Below are 24,066 nucleotides of genomic sequence, written 5' to 3' on the forward strand. Positions count from 1 at the left end.
GTTCACCATACTGTATACGCGCTGTGTGCAAACAGTCATAGCCCCTGTAGCCTAACAGCACTTTAGAGATATTTATGCATAGTGCTTCCCTTCTAGAATATACTGGGTTGTCTTAAACATTCAACTCCTTCGGAGACGAAAATAAAGAGACAAGAAGAAATTGAAGTTGGCCTGCATCGATAAATCACTGGGTTCCTGGTGGGCAGTCTTCCTCCCCTGACGTTGATGGAGGCACATGTGACATGTCGCAGGTATAAGCTCAACACTTTACTCACAATATACTACGCATTATGAATTGGTCTTTGGAAAAAGCATGGATTCCACTAGACTGGAAAACAGCGAAAGTAATTTTATTGCTAAAAGACCCGGGAAAAGGATTTGATCTTGACAATATTCGACCCATTTCTCTCACTTCAGATGTGGTCAAACTTGTGGAACGGGTGGTACACAGCCGCCTCACAATTCGTGTATCGCTTCTACGTGCCCTCAGTGAAGCTCAGATTGCTTTTCGCCGAGGATGCTCGATTTGCTCCGCACTCATAGACTTGGAGAGAAGAATTACGCTTGCAATGAGGCAGAAGGAGGCCTCATATCTAGTTACACTTGATACTACAAAGGTATACGACAGTGTTGAGCACATTATTTTGCTCCGTAAACTAGCTGACCTCAATACTTCTTCATATCTCCTTGCATGGATAAAAGAGTTCTTAAACGATAACCATTTCTTTTGCACTTATGGCCATTAAAATTAAAACACATACGCTCAGCCGAGGGGTGTTCCCCAAGGTTCGGTGCTTTCGCCGTTACTGTTTAATATAATGATTCGAGATATTCCTGTCCGCCCGGCTGTTAAGGTCTACGTGTACGCAGACGACATTACATTCTTCGCTTCTGCGAAGGACGTCCACACTTTGTATCGGATGTTGCAAGCGTACCTCAACGCTGTGGAAGCCTGCCTGGACAGCCTAAGGTTAGTTGTCAATGCTAATAAGACTGCCGGCCCTATTTTCTCAACGGCACCCCCTTTACATCTCCTTATTGTATCGTAATACCCTAATCCCACAAGTTGATGCCGAAAAATTCTTGGGTATTACCTACTATCCGCAGTTAGTCGCAAGGTATGTGCTTAAAGGTGAGCGCGGCCTTGGCAGGTTGGTGAGAATTCGCCACAAAAAATTTGGCATGTGCCGTGACACTTTGCTATTTCTTTATAAATCAGTATGTAAGGACACTACTTGAATTTGGCTGCGTTCTTTTTCTGGTTGTGCAAGGTGCAAACTTCAACCTTTAATTCTTTTGGAGAGACATGCTGTGCGTCTTTGCCCTGTACTACCAAAAAGTGTGGCCAATGCTGTGCTGCCCTTGGAGGTGCGAATGTCTGATTTAAACTCACGGTTCCAGCTTCTCACTGTGCGAACTTTTCTTAGAGCTGTACAGCCTGTTCCAGGATTGGCTAGCCCCTTATTTACATCTCGGATTCTGTTCTCCGCTATTATTTGTCCTAGGTATATGTTCCCTCAGATTGCGTTCACAAATTATCTGCTATCAAAATTTTCAGTCACAATCGGTTCTGTAGTAAAGATTCGCAACCTGCGGACCAATGCTGGTATATACTTTGGCAAGACCCTCCCAAGAAATGCGAATAATTTGCCTGCAAATGATTTAAATGGGCTTATAGGAAAGTATCTGTAAAATTTCCAACACATATACTGAAATTTTCACAGATGACTTTGAGCAAAAGGAAAAGGCAGCTATTGGCTTATTCTAGGGTTCTTGATTGGAGCTGTTCCTCTCCATTCGCTACGCCTATAATCTCTGCTGAATTTATAGCGTTTCTGTTGGCCTTATATAATGTCCCTTGCAGCGTTAGTGAGGTCATTTTACTTGCTGACAGCCTTTCTGTCCCGACTGCACTCGAAGGCTCGAGGGATGCTCTTCTGGGCCGTTCCCTAAGATTTTTCATTCCTCCACATGTTAAAGATGTGCGCTTTCACTGGATACCTGTACATTGCGGCGTTTATGATGATGTGATGGCTGATTTTTTAGCAAAATCTGCCCTTTCTGGACCTGTGGTGCCATTTACTCCAAACACTGTGCAATTGACAACAGCCCGCTTTCAACGGTTCCTGCAACTGCATACTAACTAGCCTGTCCTTGCTGCAGAGGATTATATGCATTCCCTTGGAGTGTGTGCCTATGTAGTTCACGGCAATGCGAGGTGTCTATGACCCTCTTGCGGTGCAGGATTCCACGACTAAATATTTATTTGTTCCGATCGGGGTTTTCTCTGTCGAACTTTTGTGAATCATGTGATGAAATCGAGACATAAGATCCTTTCTCCTCTCCTGTCGACTTTTTGCTTCTCAGCGAAAAGCTTATCTGCAGATTATCTTTGCTCGATTAGGGCTTCCTCTTTCAAATCCGGTTCTTCTCTCTTTTGGGACAAGCGTCAGGGGATATGTCCTAAAACCAGAATGCGATTATCTACATAATTTCATCATTATGCCAGTGACACTCCTTTGTTAGTTCAAATCCACAATTTTTTAGCACAAAATTCAACCTCGACTACATTAAATTGGTTGCTGTATACAAGGCATACTGGTCAATCTCCCACTGTGGGTATGGGCCGCTCTAACAGAGGAAGACTATAAAATCACTGGGTTTCAAAAGCGGAGAGGCTACTTACACTCAAAGCGTACCTTTTATGACTTAGAAAAAAGTCAAACAATGAAACACGGATAACGCCATCATCGACCTTTTTCGCAAGCAAACTGCGATGACGTTAAGGCAGTGTTTTACGCGTGGGTCCCTGAGGTTAGGGTACAGTGCTATTCACTTCAACTCGCTTGACACGGAGTCTCACTCGGTATTGATGTCAAGAGTCTGAGTGGCTGCAACATAAATGTTGATTTTTTTTAAAAAAAACGCCATTTGCTCAGTAATACATGCGTCTTTTGGTCGCTCCAGCTCAGCACTGTACAGAACTGTGCCTGAACACTCGCGAGCGAGCGGCGTTACCTTCGCACCATTTCTTGTATGATGTGTGTAAATAATGTGTATAGCTCTGCTCAGTCCTTTCTCGCTATCGCTCCGATCTGCACTTCTGCTACCGGTCGTCTTCCTGTCCCTTTTACTTCTGCTGGCCGCAGCTCAGGTGCTCTAGATAGCAGGTAGCAATTGCCGCGTCCCGCACCGTCTTTTTCTCCAGTTTTTACTTCTATTTTATAATAAACCACTACTACTGATATCGAACAAGCTTTATACTGGCCGGGAAGAGCCATAGAACTTATTTATACTAAAGAACAAAATTTGGATGGCGTTCTTTCTAATGTCTCTGAAGGGATTCATTTTCAGTTTTCGCTGCTGAAATTATTCTATTGTAAAACGTGTTCATAAATCGTCCTTTGTGTCTTTTTCCAGCTCGTTTTCTTTGGGAGCTAGGTCTTATTTCGTGCTTCCACGGAATCAAACTAGGCAACACAGACCGTGTTCTATAGTATAGAAAAGACAAGAGCGGTTTCGGAGGACATAAGCAAATAATGCTAGTATAAATAAAGAAGAAAAGTGCGTACACCATGCCTACTGTAATTGCAAGAATAACCATTCTAAGAAAAAATCACGTAAGCAATGCCTAGTTTAATTTCATTTTTGTCTACCCCAACGCTCACCAAACTGCGACTGTACTAGATGTAAATTTAATATTCTTTAAAGTAAATTTCATTACTAGTATCCCATATAATGCGCCGCCGGGTACAAGCCTTCCCATGTTCCGGTGCTCGGCTTATTCAGGGTGAAATGCTTGGGAAATTGGTCTGGGAAATTGGTCCTTGACCCTCACCTTGAGAAGAGGAAAATACCTTGCGCCATGGCGCTCTTTGGCCACAGAAGCCTTTGTGACATAAAAATCCATCATCATCATCATCATCACTATCATCATCATCTCATGTAATGCGGTCTTTTCCGGTCCTACACGGTAGAAAAAATAATATCTTTAAAAGACGGTAACAATTGAAGATAGGCGGATAATAATTAGAATAAATTAGAACAACATAATGCGGGCAAAGTGTTTTCAATTTAACACGTAGCTCTTAGCCTGCTGCAAATGTTCCTGATTGTACTTCAGCAGAACAACGCAAGGTTCAAACCAAGGAGGATCCTGTTAATTTGATGTCAGAAGGTAGAACCGACCAAGTGCTCAGGTTTTTCGGATGTTTCGGTTCCCCTGTGGGCGGCTCGTTTCCACTGCGTTCAGAGTGAACATAGTGCCATCCTCTTTATGACGCGCATCTCGGACGCGAGCGGGCCAAACTTGGTCAGACTGCTGATTTAACCTCACTACGGCGAGGAGCATGGGCGCAAGTTCGGCCTTATTGATTCCGTAGGGGTACCGAACCGCCTTAACTCCCATTTTAGTAGGCTTCCTAGTTCTTTCTGACGCGGATTCCACTCGCAACAAAATGATTAGTCAGATAGTTGACTTATTCCAATTCGATTACTGCAAGGTAGATCGGGTTAGCTAGAAGCGTCTTCAGCACGGACGCCGTTCAAAAAAAAGGATTGTGTTCAAATTCTCTCAAAGGCAGACGCGGCCACGTGTGCGTCCTTATGCAGGGCCTGTGCCTTCTTCCTCGAGCGACCTTGGAGGCGCGACGAAAAAAAAAGAAACAGAAAGTTCGACCTCGAAGAGCATGTGCGGCGATCGCCAGCGTCGGCTGGCGACGTGACGTAGAGGCAGCTTAGCACGCGGAAAGCCAGCGCTTGTGCGTGCGCGGAAAAAAGACGTGCATGTCTATTTAAAGGACACAAAAGGGAAATGCTAAATCAGCCCAGACTGGTAGGTTAGCGTCGCGTGATAGCAAATATGTCATTTTCACCGGTAACAAAGCATTTATACGCAAGAAAACTGCCTAAAAGCGAAGTACACGTGGCGCCGTCAAAGGAGGATTCGTACCGCTGCGACTGGTGACGCATTTACGGGCCCTCTCTCGAGGAACGCTATTTCGTCATCAATGGGGAATTACGTCTCGGTGATCATAGCCAAGAATGCCAAGTGCGTCATAAAAAAGCGCAAAACAGACGACGGAGAGAACTAAAGGCTATAGATGCAAAAACGAGCGCTGTACCTTTATCTTCGCATTCTGTGCACACAGGCTGAATGTAGCCGTTCTATATAGCGAGTTCAGAACCGCAAGCTATCAACAGCATTAACATTCTGATGGGCTTGCTAGGCGGTCAGTGAAGCGGTTGGATTCTCACTCCAGCGGTCTAATCGTCTACTTTGTGCAGGCTACGAACGTTCCAAAATTGCTAAACGGTTTTTTTTTCTTAGCACGCGCTCATGCAGGCGCGCATACGTGCACGTCGTCAAAGTGTCATGCGCGATGCGAGCGCTTGTTTTCTCTAACAAGGTAACCATGTGGACTAGTTGGTATGTAACAGACATAACTTCACCAGCAAAAGTACGAGAACATGTTTTCCGCGCAATGGAAAGGCAGATGTGCTTTCAAATATGCTGAAAAACATCTGATAATTACCACATACATGTATCATTGCCTCTGATTTTACTCATTGCAGAAAAAAAAAGTTTCCAGCGCATTCCGTCATGCATGCAGCATACGTGAGGCGCCGGCGCACAAGGTCGGATTTTAGCGTCTTTCATTCGAATGCTGGTTTTCTACGGCAAAACTGTAGCATACAGATGGGATATGCAGCTAAGCTGACAATAACGGCGCACGCACTTCTGCGAGAAAAATGTTTAACCAGCTGATGTGTGCGTTCAACCACTTGTTGCATGCGTTCCCTGCTGACAGCTCTAGCCGACAGGTGGCGTGCTAAAGTTGGGGGGAATGTACCCTGGTTCTTTTCCGCCTAAAAATCACAGGAAGCAATTCACGAACGTAAAATAAACGTAGAAACGACCACAGGAAAGGTTAATTATAAGGGCCGCCTGCCATCATGTTTACCGTGTTAGATACGCGGTAATCGGCAGCACAGCGCACCGTTTCATGAGAAATGCGCATGTAATTTTTCACTCAGATGAAATAATTCGGGGCGCGACTACTGATCGCATGCTTTTGATGATCCCTCGAAGCATATGTGTACACTTCACTACAGCACACAGTGCACCAAAGACCGCCCGCTCATGTCGTCGTCGCCCATGTAAACGTGGGTTAGTGCGATCAGTAATTTCCCAGGGAAAGAACAGGTCCCGGGGATATCCAAATCTTAGCCTCATATCGTCCTCCACGCTAGGACTTCCGAGCGATGATCCAGAGATGTCCTTGCTCTATATGTCTTTACAGGTTATCCGGCGGATATGAAGTTGTGTTATTATGGGAGCTTAAACATTATGTATTCTTTCTTGCACCTCTGCACGTATAAGCGTAATATTTGCTTTTAAAGTACATTTTATAGTTCCAAATGTTAAAATTTCAAGTCGCGCCTTACAATAGGAGGCTATTCTCAAAGAGGTATGCAACGATGGTCACAATCTCAGGTTGAAAACAGTGATATCCTTTTTTTTAATTACAATCCGTAAACGTGAATATTCTTGTCGACATGATTCCAAACCTATTATTGGAAGTTGAATTCTACATAGTTTACCAAGCGGTTTTCTCAGCTTAAGAGATACGAGATAATTGGCAACGTGTTTAGCCTCACCACGTCCAGAGATGCGTTTTTAATATGCAGAATCAGAATCTAGATGCCTTGACAAAATGAGGGCTGTGCTTTAAACAGCTCGGTGGAGCTTTTGGGGTGTTGAAAAAAGTTTCTTTTGGGAATATGGTGTTGTGCATGAGATGAAAGTGCAATAGGGGCCAGAAGTCGACTGAAGAGGTCTGGGGAGATTACCGTCAGGTATGCATCGTAAAACCACAAATCAGGCAGTGCTCGTGTACACGGGCTGGATATAGTTTCAAGTGCGGGAAATGCAGTGTAAAATCTTGTTTGTAGAAAGGCTGACTAAGATGGACTGAAACACATGAGAAGCTAGTATCTGTAAATATATGTATATAATGAACATTGAGTCAGAGTCAAAGAGAATAACTATAAGACTAACTATTGAGTGCACGGAAAACCACAGTGTGCTGACAAAAAAGGAGGATGAAGTCAGGAAAGAGTGTTGGACCCTTTGCACATATTAAGAACCACAGACTGCAATGCACATTTATTTCAAGCGAATTCAAGTTTCCCCCAGCGGTGGCCGAGGCAATAAAGAACAAAAAAGCAGCGGTGACCGAGTGGTTGAGCATCCGCTTCGCATGCGGGAGGTGCGGGGTTCGATCCCCAGTGCCGCCACCTACCCACCGATGATACAATGAGTACAAGATTTGCCCTGGTCTTCGTTACAACTTCGTTACAACTGATGGTCATTCGTTACAACTGATAGAGACCATCAGTTGTAACGAATGCGTTCTTTTCTCCTCCCATGTCAACCACATCGAACTGCCAATAACCGGAGTGTTAATCGATGGATGGAGATGATGGATCGATGGAGTGCATATCGACGGTCCAGCGCACCGTCAGCGTGGGGAAGGGGATAGACATCTTTGTAATGCTGTTAAAGTGGTAGTAACTCAATTCCAGTTCTCTTGGACATTCCTTTTATATGCGAGACAACTATGGAATATTGCAAGATCCAGTTATGAACATATAGATGGGAGTGGTCTGACCCAACGATTAATAGCCAAATCTTGCTTTTGTCTTGCGCTCACACAGAGTAGTGAAGACTGCCTTAGAAAACCAATGGGGTGAGTTTTTGAAGACAATCTTGAAGCTCGCCTCACTTTGGCCGCGAAGCAGGAAACAAATGCTTGGGAATTCGCTCCCGTATATTCACGTTATCTCACATATTCGTGTACTTATCAATATTGGAAATATAGAACAAAAATATCCATTAAACGAATCTCACCAAAACACCAATAAGATAATGTTCCGGCTACCAAACCTCATTTCGTTTGTCTTTGGTTCGGAAGTTTTATCTTCCATCGTGTAGCTTTCCGACCAAGTTTCCATCAAACTCCTCAATTGAAATTGAAATACGTGCCGAAATGAAATCTCGAATCGTATATTAATACCTACAAAAGAATAATGGAATCATATTCAAATTTTTCGAATATTCGCACATCCGTAATATATATTCTTTACGTGTGCGTGCGTGCGTGCGTGCGTGCGTGTGCGTGTGCGTGTGTGTGTGTGTGTGTGTGTGTGTGTGTGTGTGTGTGTGTGTGTGTGTGTGTGTGTGTGTGTGTGTGTGTGTGTGTGTGTGTGTGTGTGTGTGTGTGTGTGTGTGTGTGTGTGTGTGTGTGTGTGTGTGTGTGTGTGTGTGTGTGTGTGTGTGTGTGTGTGTGTGTGTGTGTGTGTGTGTGTGTGTGTGTGTGTGTGTGTGTGTGTGTGTGTGTGTGTGTGTGTGTGTGTGTGTGTGTGTGTGTGTGTGTGTGTGTGTGTGTGTGTGTGTGTGTGTGTGTGTGTGTGTGTGTGTGTGTGTGTGTGTGTGTGTGTGTGTGTGTGTGTGTGTGTGTGTGTGTGTGTGTGTGTGTGTGTGTGTGTGTGTGTGTGTGTGTGTGTGTGTGTGTGTGTGTGTGTGTGTGTGTGTGTGTGTGTGTGTGTGTGTGTGTGTGTGTGTGTGTGTGTGTGTGTGTGTGTGTGTGTGTGTGTGTGTGTGTGTGTGTGTGTGTGTGTGTGTGTGTGTGTGTGTGTGTGTGTGTGTGTGTGTGTGTGTGTGTGTGTGTGTGTGTGTGTGTGTGTGTGTGTGTGTGTGTGTGTGTGTGTGTGTGTGTGTGTGTGTGTGTGTGTGTGTGTGTGTGTGTGTGTGTGTGTGTGTGTGTGTGTGTGTGTGTGTGTGTGTGTGTGTGTGTGTGTGTGTGTGTGTGTGTGTGTGTGTGTGTGTGTGTGTGTGTGTGTGTGTGTGTGTGTGTGTGTGTGTGTGTGTGTGTGTGTGTGTGTGTGTGTGTGTGTGTGTGTGTGTGTGTGTGTGTGTGTGTGTGTGTGTGTGTGTGTGTGTGTGTGTGTGTGTGTGTGTGTGTGTGTGTGTGTGTGTGTGTGTGTGTGTGTGTGTGTGTGTGTGTGTGTGTGTGTGTGTGTGTGTGTGTGTGTGTGTGTGTGTGTGTGTGTGTGTGTGTGTGTGTGTGTGTGTGTGTGTGTGTGTGTGTGTGTGTGTGTGTGTGTGTGTGTGTGTGTGTGTGTGTGTGTGTGTGTGTGTGTGTGTGTGTGTGTGTGTGTGTGTGTGTGTGTGTGTGTGTGTGTGTGTGTGTGTGTGTGTGTGTGTGTGTGTGTGTGTGTGTGTGTGTGTGTGTGTGTGTGTGTGTGTGTGTGTGTGTGTGTGTGTGTGTGTGTGTGTGTGTGTGTGTGTGTGTGTGTGTGTGTGTGTGTGTGTGTGTGTGTGTGTGTGTGTGTGTGTGTGTGTGTGTGTGTGTGTGTGTGTGTGTGTGTGTGTGTGTGTGTGTGTGTGTGTGTGTGTGTGTGTGTGTGTGTGTGTGTGTGTGTGTGTGTGTGTGTGTGTGTGTGTGTGTGTGTGTGTGTGTGTGTGTGTGTGTGTGTGTGTGTGTGTGTGTGTGTGTGTGTGTGTGTGTGTGTGTGTGTGTGTGTGTGTGTGTGTGTGTGTGTGTGTGTGTGTGTGTGTGTGTGTGTGTGTGTGTGTTATTGGCCTCATCAGCTGCAGTTTTTCCTTCTGGATAGCGTCCTACCCACTTCGCCTTTCCCGCCGTTTCCTACTTGCCATAAACAGCACTTTGGTAATTCTCTTGAAAGAGTTCGCATTTATGCTGCATTATCCGGTCACAATCTTCTATACTTCATGTCTAGCCATGTGTTTTTATCCTCGACCGCCATTGGTGCCAGTTAGTGACTCATGTCATCCTTTCAGCCGTTTACCATGGAAACAGTTTTCAGCGAGAACATCACATTCTCATTTATTTTAAACTCAAACAACCTGACGCTTAATATCAATCACAAGGTTGCCTTTTGAGAGGCACGTCGCACGCATTCGCTTTTCAATAAAAAAAGATAAAATATATGCCTGCAAAGAGATATCTTTAATGTGAACTCACCAAGTACCTGACATTCAATAGGTTGGGGCCGACTAAAGTGATTAAAAAATAATAGCCCCCGCATGCACCACTGACACATAACGGTCTCTATAGTACCAGAGAGACGGACTCAAGGTTGGCGTCAAAAATAGATCTCGCTCGCACCTTATGTGTCGCGAATGATGAAAAAAAGATCTAAAAATGAGCGAAAGAGGCATAATACCAAGAAAAAAATTTGAAAAAATTGGCAAATATCTGAAAGAGAAAAAGTAAGAGGACGAAAGTATGCAAATGATGAAAGGTTAGCCTCCCACCATAGCCCCCAGCCAAGAGTGCGGGACGGTCTAAAAAGTCCTTTTTTTGGCCGACATTAGCCCGCAATAGCTTAACCACGAATGCAAGGTTTACCGATTCCAGCTTCCTTTGTTGTCGCTGTTTTTGTTCCTCTTAGCCTCTGGTAGAGTCTTTGACCAAATGGGCTTCTTTAACCGCACAATCCAAACTCCTGCTCAAACACGCACAGACAAGAAATAAGAAGGAAGCGCAGTATTCTGTGGTCATATACACAACGCATATGGGCAAGAGCAAGGCTATTCCACCTCATTTCATTCGCAACCGGTGGACTGCCTTCATAATAATGCATACTGAAGAAGTTGGCTCGGAAAAAGCGAGGACGAGCGTATATAGACAAAGACGAGCGCTCGTCTTCGTCTGTCTACGCTCGGCCTCGTTTTTTTCCGCGCCAACTTCTTCAGTATGCATATCAACACTCTGGCCCAACTTTCTGCTCTCTTCCATAATACTGCCACACACTTCCACCAAAAACTTAGGTAACAAGTTTACCATAGCCAGAAACCAAGACTCCAAAATTCGCTTGGGTGTTAAATAACTGCAGACAAATTTTAATATTGTCATTTGCCAATGTAGCAACACTGTTGCTCATAGCGCCCTAAGAGCAGTCGACAAACATACATGCGCAAATAAACACAAGCCGCTAAATCTTGTGCTATGGCTGAGTTGGCAGTCTCTGGACATTGAAGCGCCAAATACAACACTCTTCCTTCTTGCTGCCCATATAGCGTGCGCTGTACATATTCTTTGCGCTGCCCACGGCAAACGCTTATTGTTGTGCAGTGCTCATAAAACACACAATGTCCGTAAAATGTTCGGGCTTGTTTTGCTTAGAAGAACGAATAATAAAAGAAAGAACAGCCTTTATGGTCTCCACAATGAAGATGTTCTCAAAATTAAACACCAGGTTTGTAGCATTATTTACGCGTAGGTGGCTCAGGTGACTACGGTGAAATTGTCCGCGAGGCCCTGCAACGAAGGGCTTCGCCAACTGAAGTTGCACCGCTGACATTCCTCTCAGTGCGAGTCGAGAACACGGTACATTGCAAGTTTTCCTTTTTTTGTGCACATCACCTCCGCCGGCACTGCTAATGCTTCCATCAAAACCGCGACTTTTGGTATCGGCAGCTGGATGTTTTGGCCAGCACTCCACTACGGCGAGCACGCAGGACGACGTTCGAGTGAAGTCACAACCTGTTTGGCATCCACTGCGAGTTCCACGAGAGCCCACGCACCGCACCATTCCACGGGTCTGGTAGCCCGTAACCATTATTCTTGCCGCTGGTCAGCGTTGACACAACCCGACCACCTTCTGCCCTCTTCTCCGGTACCACGTCCCCACTGTCTGGCTGCGGCACCTGGCTGCGGGCATTCCCTTTCCCTGTGAGTCTCTGGAAGGCTAGCTTGTCCAAGGCAGCAGTCGGGGCTTCGCAGAGCAGGTACGCCAAGTAAGCGAGAATGAAACTCCAACAGAGCACCCCGAAGAACAACGTAACCTGCGAATGAAGCAGAAAGACTCCCTGGTTGTGCGCAGATACAGAATTAAAGACGGAGCTTCACGTTGCTGCTATTAATAGTGATTGTCATACAATCCCCTTGCGTGTCGCAGCGCAAGCTGCTGCATCAACGCACCAGTGACAGTGGTTTCGAGAAAATTACCAGTGGAATGACAATTCTCCCTGTAACGCGTTGCAGCGCCAATCGAAGGCAGACCCAACAAACACAAACTTACCTTACTATAACGTTATAGTCTTAGACTACTAACGAGGAATAACTGGCAGTGCACCTATGATTTGCATCTCTCTTGTGATTGAAGTGTTACCTGGCCTCATTCGGCAGAAAAGCTCTGAGAGTTTATAGTGAATGCGCTACCGCTAGGTGCGAGTAGCTGGAAACGGTGAAACAAAAAACGAATTTGTTTGTAGAGCGTGCAACTGAAAGAGCGTATAGTAAATGTCTTGCCAGCCTAACACTGCGTGGAATCAGCATCGCAACTGCAGAGAAAACGCCACGGTAGGTGGCAATCGGGGCACCAATTTAACAGTAGCCGAAAACCCATAAAAGCAAGAAAGGTAACCTTGTTTTTTTTTTCGAGGGAGGGGGGGGGGGCGCTCGATAAAGCAGCTTATTTAATCGCCATTCCGTGGTTGTATTTCACGGAACTAAATTACGCGACGACAGCTGTTTCACATTTAAGACAGATTACAGGAACGTAACCTTTTCTCGACCCATCGTTGCCTGAAACTGTGCTTTCGCCTCTCATACAATGCAGATGGCTTTGTCGGGATAACTGTGCTTCCATTACTCGCACCGCATGGAATGAAAACCGTGCCTGCGCGAAGAAATAAGTTACATACGTCCTGCTACCTGCTGCTTGGCCTCTTGCAACTGTTTCACGGCTCGAGAAATTCATCTATACGAGTACAATTAGTTAGTCCGAAAGAATGATCTCGACTCATTGCAAAACAAGAAAGAACGCCTGTGCTTTCAGCCAGGGCCACTATAACCTTCTTTTGGCTCGTGCATAGGTACGCTGGTCCCATTCATGAACAACCGAAGCTACTAACGCAGCAACAGTCTAACAAAGAGCACATGTCTGGTTGGTTACACACATTGCTAGTATTTCGTTGGTAGCCGCCTACCTATATGCCATTCCGCATTCCCACTCTCACCGTTAGCATTGTATAGAGCGCAACTGCAATTACCTGACTGAAGTGTGACCAGAGCAACCGCTCTCTGGAAGCATGCAACATAATCTCGATGAATGGGTAGTGGATGAGGTAGACGCCGAATGACAGCCTGCTGAATGGCACGAATACCTTCATGGAGAGGAACCGGCCGAGAACTCCTGAAAAAAAAATCGCCATGACTTCGTCAGACATAACACACACACACACACACACACACACACGCACGCACGCACGCACGCACGCACACACACACACACACACACACACGCACACACACACACGTGACAGAATATTCCCGTACGCCTTGTTCTCTTTCCCAAGTCTGGCACATGCTGCCATTTGGTCCGGTTGCATAGGTTCAGCTACAACAAATACATCAGCAGGCAGAACATGTAAGGTTGGCCAAAAGTCCCCAAGCCACATGTATTCGTTCTAGCAAGTACAGTCTGGTACTTGCGGCATCTATGAAGCTACAAAGTCCCTCAGGCGATTGGACCGGACTCTTCGTCACACTCGAGAAATGTTGGGCTTAGTTGCACTACAAGGCTCAAAAGCAGGCGCTTATGGGCTTGGAACGTTTGGCCAACCCTGTAAATGATTGAGACCAACGCGTCCCTCCCTAGCATTACGCGTTCCGCGTAATTCTACGCAAATCGTGGTCCTCGCGTTGTCCTCTCTTGCCCTCTGAGCCCAGCAATGTAGAAGCACCACTGCTACATTTATTTACACATCTTTACGTCCGCCCCTGATCATGTGTTGGTCGGTTTATACACAAATTTACACATTTTCAAATAGGCAAGCGCAAATTTGAAACACTCTTTAAAACCTAAGAGATGCTCCTAGACGCGTCTGCTGACAATTAATAACCCAAAAGGCACTTTGAGACTGACGAAGTTTTCTTGAATCATAAATCCAAAGGGGAACTTTGGTGAACTAAATTGCGGTGAGGCGAAAACCTTTAGCGCGGAGTTGCTGCCTGTGTCACTGACGTGTGGATAAGATGTTCACTAAGTACACAATTTTTTGTGAATCTTAAATGCCAGAGACACTCGAGGGCGTTTGGGAGGCATCCGTCTGACTTGACGCTTTTCCGCAAACACTCTCCGCCGTCTCAGACAAGGAGACCTACATATGCGCTGGCAGGAAGTAGTGTAGTCGTTAGCAAGCTCGGCTGCGGAACGGAAGGATGGTGGTTTGAATCTCATCGTGCGCAAAAAGTTTTTCTCATCGAGTTGCTGAGAGCATGACATCGGACGGACAAGCTCCTGGCCGCGAGTATGAGATATTAAAGGCTTTGCCCTTAAACAATTGTGTTGATGCCCAACATGAATACAAGTCCGCGATTTATCAGGACCTCAGGTGGCACTGCCGCATATGTCAGCCATTCTCCCAGATGGCCTGCTCTCCTCTACATGCATCCTTGTGGATAATACAGGAATCTCCTTAACGTCGTCAACCTTGAGATCCGCCCAATCTTACACACTAAACAAACGTTACCATCGTCGACACATAGCACTTACAACTCCCCGGCACGAAGAACTGCACCATCCACACAAACTCCTAAGACGTTCCATGCAGAACCTCGCGATAAAATCTGCTTTCCTCATGCTATGCCCTCCCTTCGTTGTTCTTAGATGAATCCCTTTTCTTGAAGGGATTGCCGGAAATTAACTGGTTGATCAGCTTGCCCGTGAACTTTACAGCCGGGTTCTGTCAATCTCCTGGCTCAGCAGACCGACGAGTGTCAAGTCATGGACACTACTCGCGGCTCCGACACATGACTAAGTTACCTCCACTCAAACCCCACCTTACAGCACACGGTCACACGTATTCAGGAAAATCCACACCAACACTCTCTTTAACCCCCGCGAAGCTTTACTTCTACGGATTCCGCACCAATCCCTGTATGCCAACCTAGACACGTGCATTTACCAGTCGCCATCTTATCCTAAACTTCCTCCTTCATCATGGCCATCTTGGCTGGTCTAGTCCCAGAGGCACAGGAGCGGCTAACGTTGGTGCGGCAAGGTATCGATGTTCTTGTTGCGTACAAAATAAAATGGTTCCTTCTTCTTCCCGTTTATCTGAATGTTTCAGGCGCTACATCTGAAGGTCGTCCTTTCAAAGTTGCCTTCGGTATTGTATCCTTCCTTTTAGTTTTTTTTTCTCTTTCTGAGACACACGGGTAAAAATATATCGCATGCATTCCGGCCAAGTGCGATCAGAAACGTTTGGATGCTCCCCAAAATGCCAACACTTCTCAAAACGCCAGCAATTATGCATATTTTTTTCTTTAAAATTTGTCGGCCTTCTGTCGTGTCGCTTGATTGATGGCCAATTGTGTTGCCGACCATATCTAGTGCTGTGAGCTTTTCTTGCAGAAAAACGCAGGAAAATTTGTGGAGACAGCCTCACCGCCTTGGCCTGTGGAACACGCCAGCGTGACCCACGCGAGGAAGAGCGACCATAGAATTCGATCGAAGAACGCCCCAAACAGGTCCCCGGCTTCCGAGGTTGAAGTCGCCGTCGTGTACCAGGCGAGCTTCATGAAGACGCAGCTCACAGAGCAGCCCATGGCCGCGCACCACCCCACAAACTGCATGGCCTAGAGGAAATAAAAGATAGGGTGGCACGTGCAACGTTAGTTATTTCACATTTTTGAGCAAGTGCACTGATTATACTAGTCACGTGCCCAGCATTGGTTTTCTTTCGCACACTCGCGTCGCCATTTTTCGCATGTTCCAGTACTAACATGTCAGACAACAGGCATTTCCGTATTTTGCTCCCAAAACTCTGCTGCAGATTTAAGCTCATTTTCGAGCTATCCTAGTTAACGTATACATGTCTGGGAAACAAGACGCGTGAACAGCATGGCCAATTTGTCTCAAAAACGCGATGGAGAAATCAAAGACACTGCTGTTAATTACCAGCTGTTACGAAATGGAAATGCCGATTTGCACATTTTGTGAAGCCAGTTAGTTGTCTGTATTCCGCAATGGGGCTAAGATCAAATTAACACTCAAGTTCTGAGTCCTTGGTAACTGATGAACTTGTTAAAAAAATTATGACTCCTGACTCCCAATATCCTTCTCCGAAGCGTCAAACAAAGGCATTCGCTTCCCTTGCCTCTCATTTCGTTTTATTCTTTTTCTTTCGACACCATCCACCTAACACACCTCACTCTTTCAAGTTACTGCATCTTTTAACATTCTTACCATTTTTGCAGCTCTAGCGTGCTCCACTTCATGCCATATCAACGCATATGAAGGCATATAGCAATGCCGTGGCCGAGTTAATACCTTCGTCTGAAACTCCGGAGGCGGTGAAGTCAACTTTTAAAACACTTAGAATGCAGTGTGCAGGATTTGAGATACGGGTCGATTCATTTAAGGCTTCCAGAAGCCGACCATCGCATTCTACGCTTGAAATGAACTGCTCTCTACGTGTTCGCGTTCACTGTCTTGACAGCAGTCATCGGGGCGGCTGTATCTCCAAGTATTATCATTTCTTTCTTCACGAAAACGTTTTTACAGACGTCTATGCTTACTAGGGTTGAACTCTGTTTCGCACAGCGGAGTCAGAGCGTTTAATGGTCTCTCGCGATACCGCACTTGTCGCGTATACCGCCAAGCTCTGCTGTGCTGCGAGTTCGGACTTCACGTCGAGAGCTTTGAGGGCCTGCAAGGGTGGGGCGAATGCACCAGCACACGTTACGGAACCCTTTGGTCACTTGCTCACTCTCTATAAAAGTGAAGACTCACATCGGGGCAGCTCTATTTGGCCCAGACTCGCGATCCTGACTGCTGCTGCACACAGCCTTGTTGTGACGGCTTACATCCTCGTCACATTAAATTGAGGGTCATGATTCTTTCAGGCACCTTGGTCACATTCGGGTCTTTGTCTCCCTTTTCGCTAACGTCGTTTCTTTTTTCGATCAAACTTTCTCCATCTATCACATCACTGCAGAGCAATGTTCGGGTTCCAGCCTTGTGATATCTGTGCAGTTAGAATGCGGTTAACACTTGTTCTTTTTTTTAATCCATATGCAAAAACTGTTGAGCGAAACACGCACCCTCTTTTGTTTATTTTTTTACGCTCCTCTAAAAATGGTGCCGCCCCTGACATGAACCAAGAGTTCAGATTCCTTATTTATTCTGAAATCAACACAATACCGATGAGTCTAACCCTTTGGTCACTTGCTCACTCTCTATAAAAGTGAAGACTCACATCGGGGCAGCTCTTTTTGGCCCAGACTCGCGATCCTGACTGCTGCACACAGCCTTGTTGTGACGGCTTACATCCTCGTCACATTAAATTGAGGGTCATGATTCTTTCAGGCACCTTGGTCACATTCGGGTCTTTGTCTCCCTTTTCGCTAACGTCGTTTCTTTTTTCGATCAAACTTTCTCCATCTATCACATCACTGCAGAGCAATGTTCGGGTTCCAGCCTTGTGATATCTGTGCAGTTAGAATGCGGTTAACACTTGTTCTTTTTTTTTAATCCATATGCAAAAACTGTTGAGCGAAACACGCACCCTCTTTTGTTTATTTTTTTACGCTCCTCTAAAAATGGTGCCGCCCCTGACATGAACCAAGAGTTCAGATTCCTTATTTATTCTGAAATCAACACAATACCGATGAGTCTAACCCTGCCCCTCGGACGCTTTTTCATTAAATATATTGCAGCGAAACTCGAACATGTTGCAGGAACAAAACTGATCGCTCATGATAGTAATTGTCAAGAGAAAACAGAAGCATCTATGCCCTGAGGCAATAAACATCGCTTAAAAAAAGCACCTTTGCGCATCGCATTTAAATTATTCATAAAATTAATTAGGTAAGCTTTGCAAGCGCTGGCGAACCCAAAAAATTTAATTAAGTAGAATGGCGCTATTTTAGATAAAGAAGCTTGATTCTGAATTTCTTTACTAAGTAATGCTTTCAACCAAGCGCACGACATGATAGACGGAAACACTGTTACCGCCGTTCGCAAGTGCGGATAACGGCTGCAAGTTCACGCACCTATAGAGGCTGCAGCAACAGCGGTAAGAGAACGTTAGCGGGATGATATTGTCCAGAACACACGCTGCTGCAGCGAAAACTGCTGATTTTGCTCGCATTGCTCTGTTTCCTCAAACGCTCTTCCATTGAAGCCATCGCAACAAACTTCCCTAACTTCTGTCTTTCTTTAACTGTGCACACCTTTCTAACGGAACTTTATATATACCTCCCTTGGTTTCTGCTGAGGCGAGTGCAAAATATACTGTCTATTTCACTGCCATAGGTTGCAGCAGTTCCTTATCCTTTGCTGCAGGTTAGCTGCGACACCTTGAATAAAAATGATTGAATGCGTGCGGGATTGAAGTTTCTCCTAGTTGGTGGCTTCAACCTTTAACTTCCGAGAGCCGTGTTGTAGAATTTCCGAAATTCGTCCACCTTACGACTTGGAATACACCTTTCGCTAATAACTGGACACAAGCAAACCATCTTGTAGGGCTTTCTGGTTGTAACCGACGTTCAAAAGAAATGAAGCGTTATGTGGGCACCCAAAAAACGCAGTAAACTATAGAAAGAATGAGGGTCGGGCTTCTTCGTGAACATTGGTAACTGTAATTCATGGTTTGGGCACCGAACAGGGACAGATCGGCGTTTGCTCGACATAAAGCGCATGTTCCAGACTTTACTGCGGCGAACTTTAGTTCGGGACTAAATTAAGCGTTCGCTATGAACTTACTTTCGACAGTTTTCGTTTTCTGAAGTCGTCGATGACGAGGAACGCCATGCAGCCACTGAAGTAACACACGGCGTGATAAAAGGGTCGTACGTAGTATTCATTGGCGGTCTTCATTGTCATCCTACAGAAAACGAGAACACCATACATGAATACAAAAGAATTTCTTATATTGTAAATTCCGCTAGAGAGAAAATATACTACTATATGTTTGAAGTGTTCATTTGAAGTGTTCAAGGAACCGGGACAAGCAAGTCTAGTTCTCTTGGCTGCCACCAAGTGGCGCAAAGTGTAACATGTCATGAAAAATGGGGCACTGTGAAATTACAATAGGTATGAGGTGGTAAGAGGGATCTGGAAAGGGGTGATGGTTCCTAGTCTGACTTTCAGCAATGCGGTCCTGTGCATGAGACCAGATATTCAAGCAAGGTTAGAATCAAACAACGCGGTGTAGGGAGGCTAGCTTTGGGAGCACATGGCGATACACCAAATCAGGGGGTACAGGGTGATATAGGATGGGCGTCGTTCGAGAGCAGAGAAGCTAGCAGTAAGATAGCATTTGAGGAGCGATTGAGAAAAATGGGGGAAAAGCAGTGGGCTAGGAAAGTTTTCAGATAACTGCACAAAAGTAATGTAGGAACGAAATGGAGAAAGCGAACTAGAAAATTGAGAAGCAAATATATGGACAGCAGTAGGGGAGCAAATCAGGAATTATCGGTAAACAAAAAGGTTAAAGAAACAGCAAGAGCTCTGTGGAGAACAGGGACGCTGACGAAATCGGCACTGGGAACATACAGGATCTTTAAGCAGGAAATTGCCAAAGAAAATATCTATGACAATTGTAGGGGAAGCTCTTTGTTGTTTGAGGCCAGGACGGGAGTTTTTCGGACTAAAACATATAGAGTCCGGTACCGCGAGATAGACACGTTGTGCGGTGCTTGTGGAGAGGAGGAGGAAACGGCTTAACACTTCATGCTTTTCTGTAAAGGGCTTCATCCTGCAGTGGAAAGCAGCGGGGCTGATTTATTCAAAGCAATGGTGTTTAAGGATGATGAAGGAAAAGTAGATTTTAAGCTGCTAGAAGTAAAGAAACGAAAGTTATCTGATTCGTAACTAAAATCAAGACAAGAGTAAAATTTCACAAGTCACGGCTAGGTGACTTGAACCACCGCCCTATTTAAAGGGTTCAGCCTCATCCATCCGTCCGTCCGCAACTGTTGAGATTCGGTCACTTGTCCACGCGGTTCAGAAGTAGCACCTTTTATACCACTCGGCCACAAAGCAATGAGTACACAACAGCGGACACGTTGACTTTTATCCCTAGAGCCCGGGATTAGACGACTATGTTCTGAAAATGTTAATTTTGGAGAATATTTTCGTTGTTCTGACAAACAGGAGGTTGAAGGATAGAATGTTGACTCCCTATCTGTTTCCGCTGGAAAAAAGTGATAGGAGCTGTAGATTATCAGCAAATCAAGCTTTTTGTGCTCCAAAACACCTTCATATTTTGGTCATTCCCTTAGACCTTAGACTCCAATTGTTTAAACTTTTAAGGGCGTGAGGACAAAATCTCGATCATACACCGGAGCGTCGCTGCCTTCAGATGATCTGGAAGATCACCAAAATACTAAAATCATCTGAGAGAAATCCAGGCCGATGTATCAGCGATTAGTTATTAGAAAAAAAATTCTGGGCAGCACTTAAGTCACCTAATGTGCATCAAGGCGAAAGCCTTTTTGTCGTCCTCCTGAGCTCTCTTGCTCAACGCGATCGCCTCACGCTTCTAGTATTAGTGTCGGTTTCAAGTTAGGACTTACTATACCGTCGTTATATACGGTGTGTTCGTTATATGCGGTTTCAGGTTACCACATACTACACCTTCGTTACGTCCGATGTGTTCGCTATATCCGGTTTCATGTTACGACTTATGTCTTCTTAAACATCGTCGTTCCGACAGACGAGGTGGCCGAGTGGTTAAGGCGATGGACTGCTAATCCATTGGGCTCTGCCCGCGTGGGTTCGAATCCCATCCTCGTCGAAATTTCTTTTTGTTTCATTTACAGGTGGAGCGGACACTTTCTGCGGACGCACAAAACTTGTCCACAACGATGAGCCTATATATGCTTTTATCGTAATATCTGCCGTCTCCCATTGAAGCGCTATAGGCCGCTGAGCGGTGTCCCGATTACCTGATAATTCTATTAGCTGAACGTAAAGAAAAATGACTCTTTTGTGCGGGCACACAACCTGATATACAACTCAGATCCCTGGTATCTATAGTAAAATCTTGTTTTATCTCGGAGGGCGAACAATAGCGATAGAGAGCCCAGGAAATGGAAATAATACTGGTTCGAACAACTTGCAAGCATTCTTAGAGAGCTTCATTTGATCAGTTAGTTAGTAAACAACAAGAAGTCAGGGGGTTACCGTTTTTCTGCTTGTATCGCAGCGAAATCGCTGACAAGTTAAAAAAAAGATAGCTTCGGAGCTTAGTACATTAAATGGAACGTCTAGTAGCATGCTTAGAGCAGTGACTGTTCGCTTGATATTTGTTGAAAAGTAGGCTTGGGCTGGAGGGCTAAACTACCTACTTCAGCAGATTATTCGCCCGGAACAAAAATCTGTTTGTCTTGCGAACACCGTTGATTCAGGGTCCGCAACGCTACTAAGATCATCTAGAATGTTTCTTCCCAACAATACATAATATCAACTGACCATAATACCAGGACCGGATTAAACACATTCATGCGACCTGTTGGGCGTCATTACCATTGGTGCAACCTATTTTTTTCCTCCAGTTTCCACTAATTTTTTCTGCTGTCCATCAGCGAGAGCCGCAATATATGCCTGAAGTTTTTTGCTTCGTTTCCTTACACTCGCCATGCGCCCAGCTTAAGTTCCGCTAATTATATGCAGGCGATACCCCACGCCGTTTAAGCAGCTGATTAATAATGTGAATGGGCGATGTAGAGCCTTTCTAAAAACTTTTTCGCTTTCCATTACAATAATATTAACACATAAATATTTACATTGGTCTTTCTAGGGCACCTAAGCCAGCCAGTTATCCTTTATCCAGACAAATGTCGACTAGTGCACACGGGGCTGCAATCGCATTGAACCTTCACTTCATTACGGCGCGAAAAACTTCTAACAGGCCATCCGCCGAGCATGTGGAAAGTTCGGCACAAGCCGCTCCCGAGATTCGCTCCCCCCACCCGCGTACTCACTGCGGCGTCTTAGCGGGGAATACGACGAACGGTGTGATCTCCGGATTGGACACAGTCCACGTTGCGATGGCGCAACCCAGTAGACACAGCCCGGCGAAGGCTCCCAGTGCCAAGGTTTTCCGGCTGTGCAGAGGTCATGTGCGCAGATAGTTGGGGTTAGAAATACACGTAAAAAATGCACAGAGCAAGCGGAAATCTTATTTTCTCCCGCTTAGTGTTTTCTTCTGCACTTGGTTAAAAAAGTGGTTTAAAACATTCGTGAACGAAAGAAATTTTCCGTTAGGACACGTGGGACAGCAATCTCATTCGTTTCTTCAATTACGTATTACCACAGCCTGTTTTCGGTGGCGTTGAAAAAACAAAGGGCAGTTACACGTTAGTCAAGTTCCGGCAGCAGTAAGCGCTGCAGCACAAAACGTAATGTCAGCCTGACAGATAGAAAATCACTGAAGGGCTACTAAATGTGTTGTATCTCGTTTATACTTCGTAATGATCCCTGTAAGACAAATTTCAACACATGTACAATAGTATGGAGCTGAATTTCAGTATCGGCCAAAGGAATTCTCGCGGCTGCGGTCGGCAAATTTGTGATGGTCGGTTCTAAGAAACTGTTTTTTTTAACCCTGTTACAGCTTGTTTATTAAGGCTACGTTAGCAGACATTCGATTGTGAGCTACTGCATATATTCCATAATTTTCGCCCGAACCATGCGGACTGGCCAGGTTGGAAGTGAATAAGAAATTTATTGAAAGTCAGGCTTTCTTTCTTTTCTATTTCCTAAAGTGTTTTCGTTGTACTCATTTCGTTCTCCCAAAAATAGAGAAGTCAAAATACAAGGAGTTTTCTCGCTTAGCACAGTTTTGTCAAACAGCGTGCCCTTAACTTGGCTTAGGGCAGTTGAGTTTACACACAGATATGCTCTAATAATAATTAGAATTGTCTCAGTGTACTTGCTGTAAGGCTATTTGGTTCGTGTTATAAATTTTAACGGCTTGAAAGACACGAACACAGGATATACAGGGTGCATATAAAGAGCGCCTACAGCCAATTGAATTTATTGCGAAAAACATATCTTTTTCATACACCAGTAAGTTATCACTGCCAAAACAGTTTACCAGGAAGAAAATGCAGAATCACCGTACAATGACTGATTATCAGATTCTACACGTGTCCGTCTAAAAAACCCAGTTCTTGGTCGCTGAGTCTGACTGACGGCGTGCTAATTCACGTGGGCGCAGCTTTCTGTATACATATAATAAGCATCTATTATTTCCATTTCCACCCGCTCATTTCCTCTCCCGATAAACACTGCCTTTTTGAATACTGGTTCACATCCTTCACAACTTTTGCAGCGGTCTGGAAAATTCCCCCTTGCATGTTTTTTCTCTGACCGTGGGTGTTCTCTCGTCCTCTCATTTACACAACGGTCGGTCTGGCCGATTTCCACAAGCCCGCATTTGAGCGGCATCTCGTAGATAACCTCAGATTGGCAGTCAGTAAACCGCAGCCCATGCTTGACAGCCCATGTGGGTGGTCGTCTGGCTATCACGGAGCGCAGCTTTCCAAGCTTGCATGGTGCTAAAAAAAACGTTTACTCCATATCGACCGTCTATCTTCTTCATGTTGTGCGCTATTTTGTGCATGCCATGTACTGGATTACCGCCACAGGCCTCTTGCATCTCTGCTTTCTTGGCAGTTCACCACTGGACATGAGTTTAATTTTTTTAGGCAAAGTTTCACATTCGCTAGTTATCAAGAGGCGCAAGTAGCCAACATTATCCAGTCACTGAAGCTGCTTGTCAAATCCAGCCTGCACATAGTGCTCGCAGGATTTCGAGAGAGCTGCCTGTAAGTACGTCACGGCGATGCTTTGTTCCACCAGTTTGGAATGGGCACTGCTGAACGGTATAAGGCTTTTCTTGGGCGTGGGATTGTCTACCCAGCACAAATAATCTCTGCTTTGGAAGTCAAACTGAAAATCCAGAAACTGGATTATGCCCCCGTAAGGCAGTTTCCAATTGAACGTAAGTCCTTGAGA

The 24,066-nt window shown here is 45.2% G+C and overlaps 1 protein-coding gene and 1 non-coding gene across 2 annotated transcripts in view; one reads left to right on the forward strand and one right to left on the reverse strand.

The window, feature by feature from the left end:
* Positions 1-10,899: 10,899 nt before the first annotated feature.
* LOC144120576 (nose resistant to fluoxetine protein 6-like) overlaps positions 10,900-24,066 on the reverse strand; it is a 51,497-nt gene continuing 38,330 nt past the window's right edge. The window contains exons 11-15 of the mRNA XM_077653133.1: positions 22,029-22,151; positions 18,805-18,925; positions 15,485-15,674; positions 13,085-13,227; positions 10,900-11,875 (exon numbers count right to left, since the gene is read on the reverse strand). Coding sequence (XP_077509259.1) covers positions 11,567-11,875; positions 13,085-13,227; positions 15,485-15,674; positions 18,805-18,925; positions 22,029-22,151 — 886 coding nt within the window. The 3' untranslated portion in view covers positions 10,900-11,566. The remainder of the gene's footprint in view (positions 11,876-13,084; positions 13,228-15,484; positions 15,675-18,804; positions 18,926-22,028; positions 22,152-24,066) is intronic.
* On the forward strand, positions 20,758-20,839 carry TRNAS-GCU (transfer RNA serine (anticodon GCU)). The gene has a single exon. It is a non-coding gene; the product is annotated as a tRNA-Ser (tRNA).

Source organism: Amblyomma americanum, chromosome 1 (genome assembly GCF_052857255.1).
Source record: "Amblyomma americanum isolate KBUSLIRL-KWMA chromosome 1, ASM5285725v1, whole genome shotgun sequence".
NCBI lineage: Eukaryota > Metazoa > Arthropoda > Arachnida > Ixodida > Ixodidae > Amblyomma > Amblyomma americanum.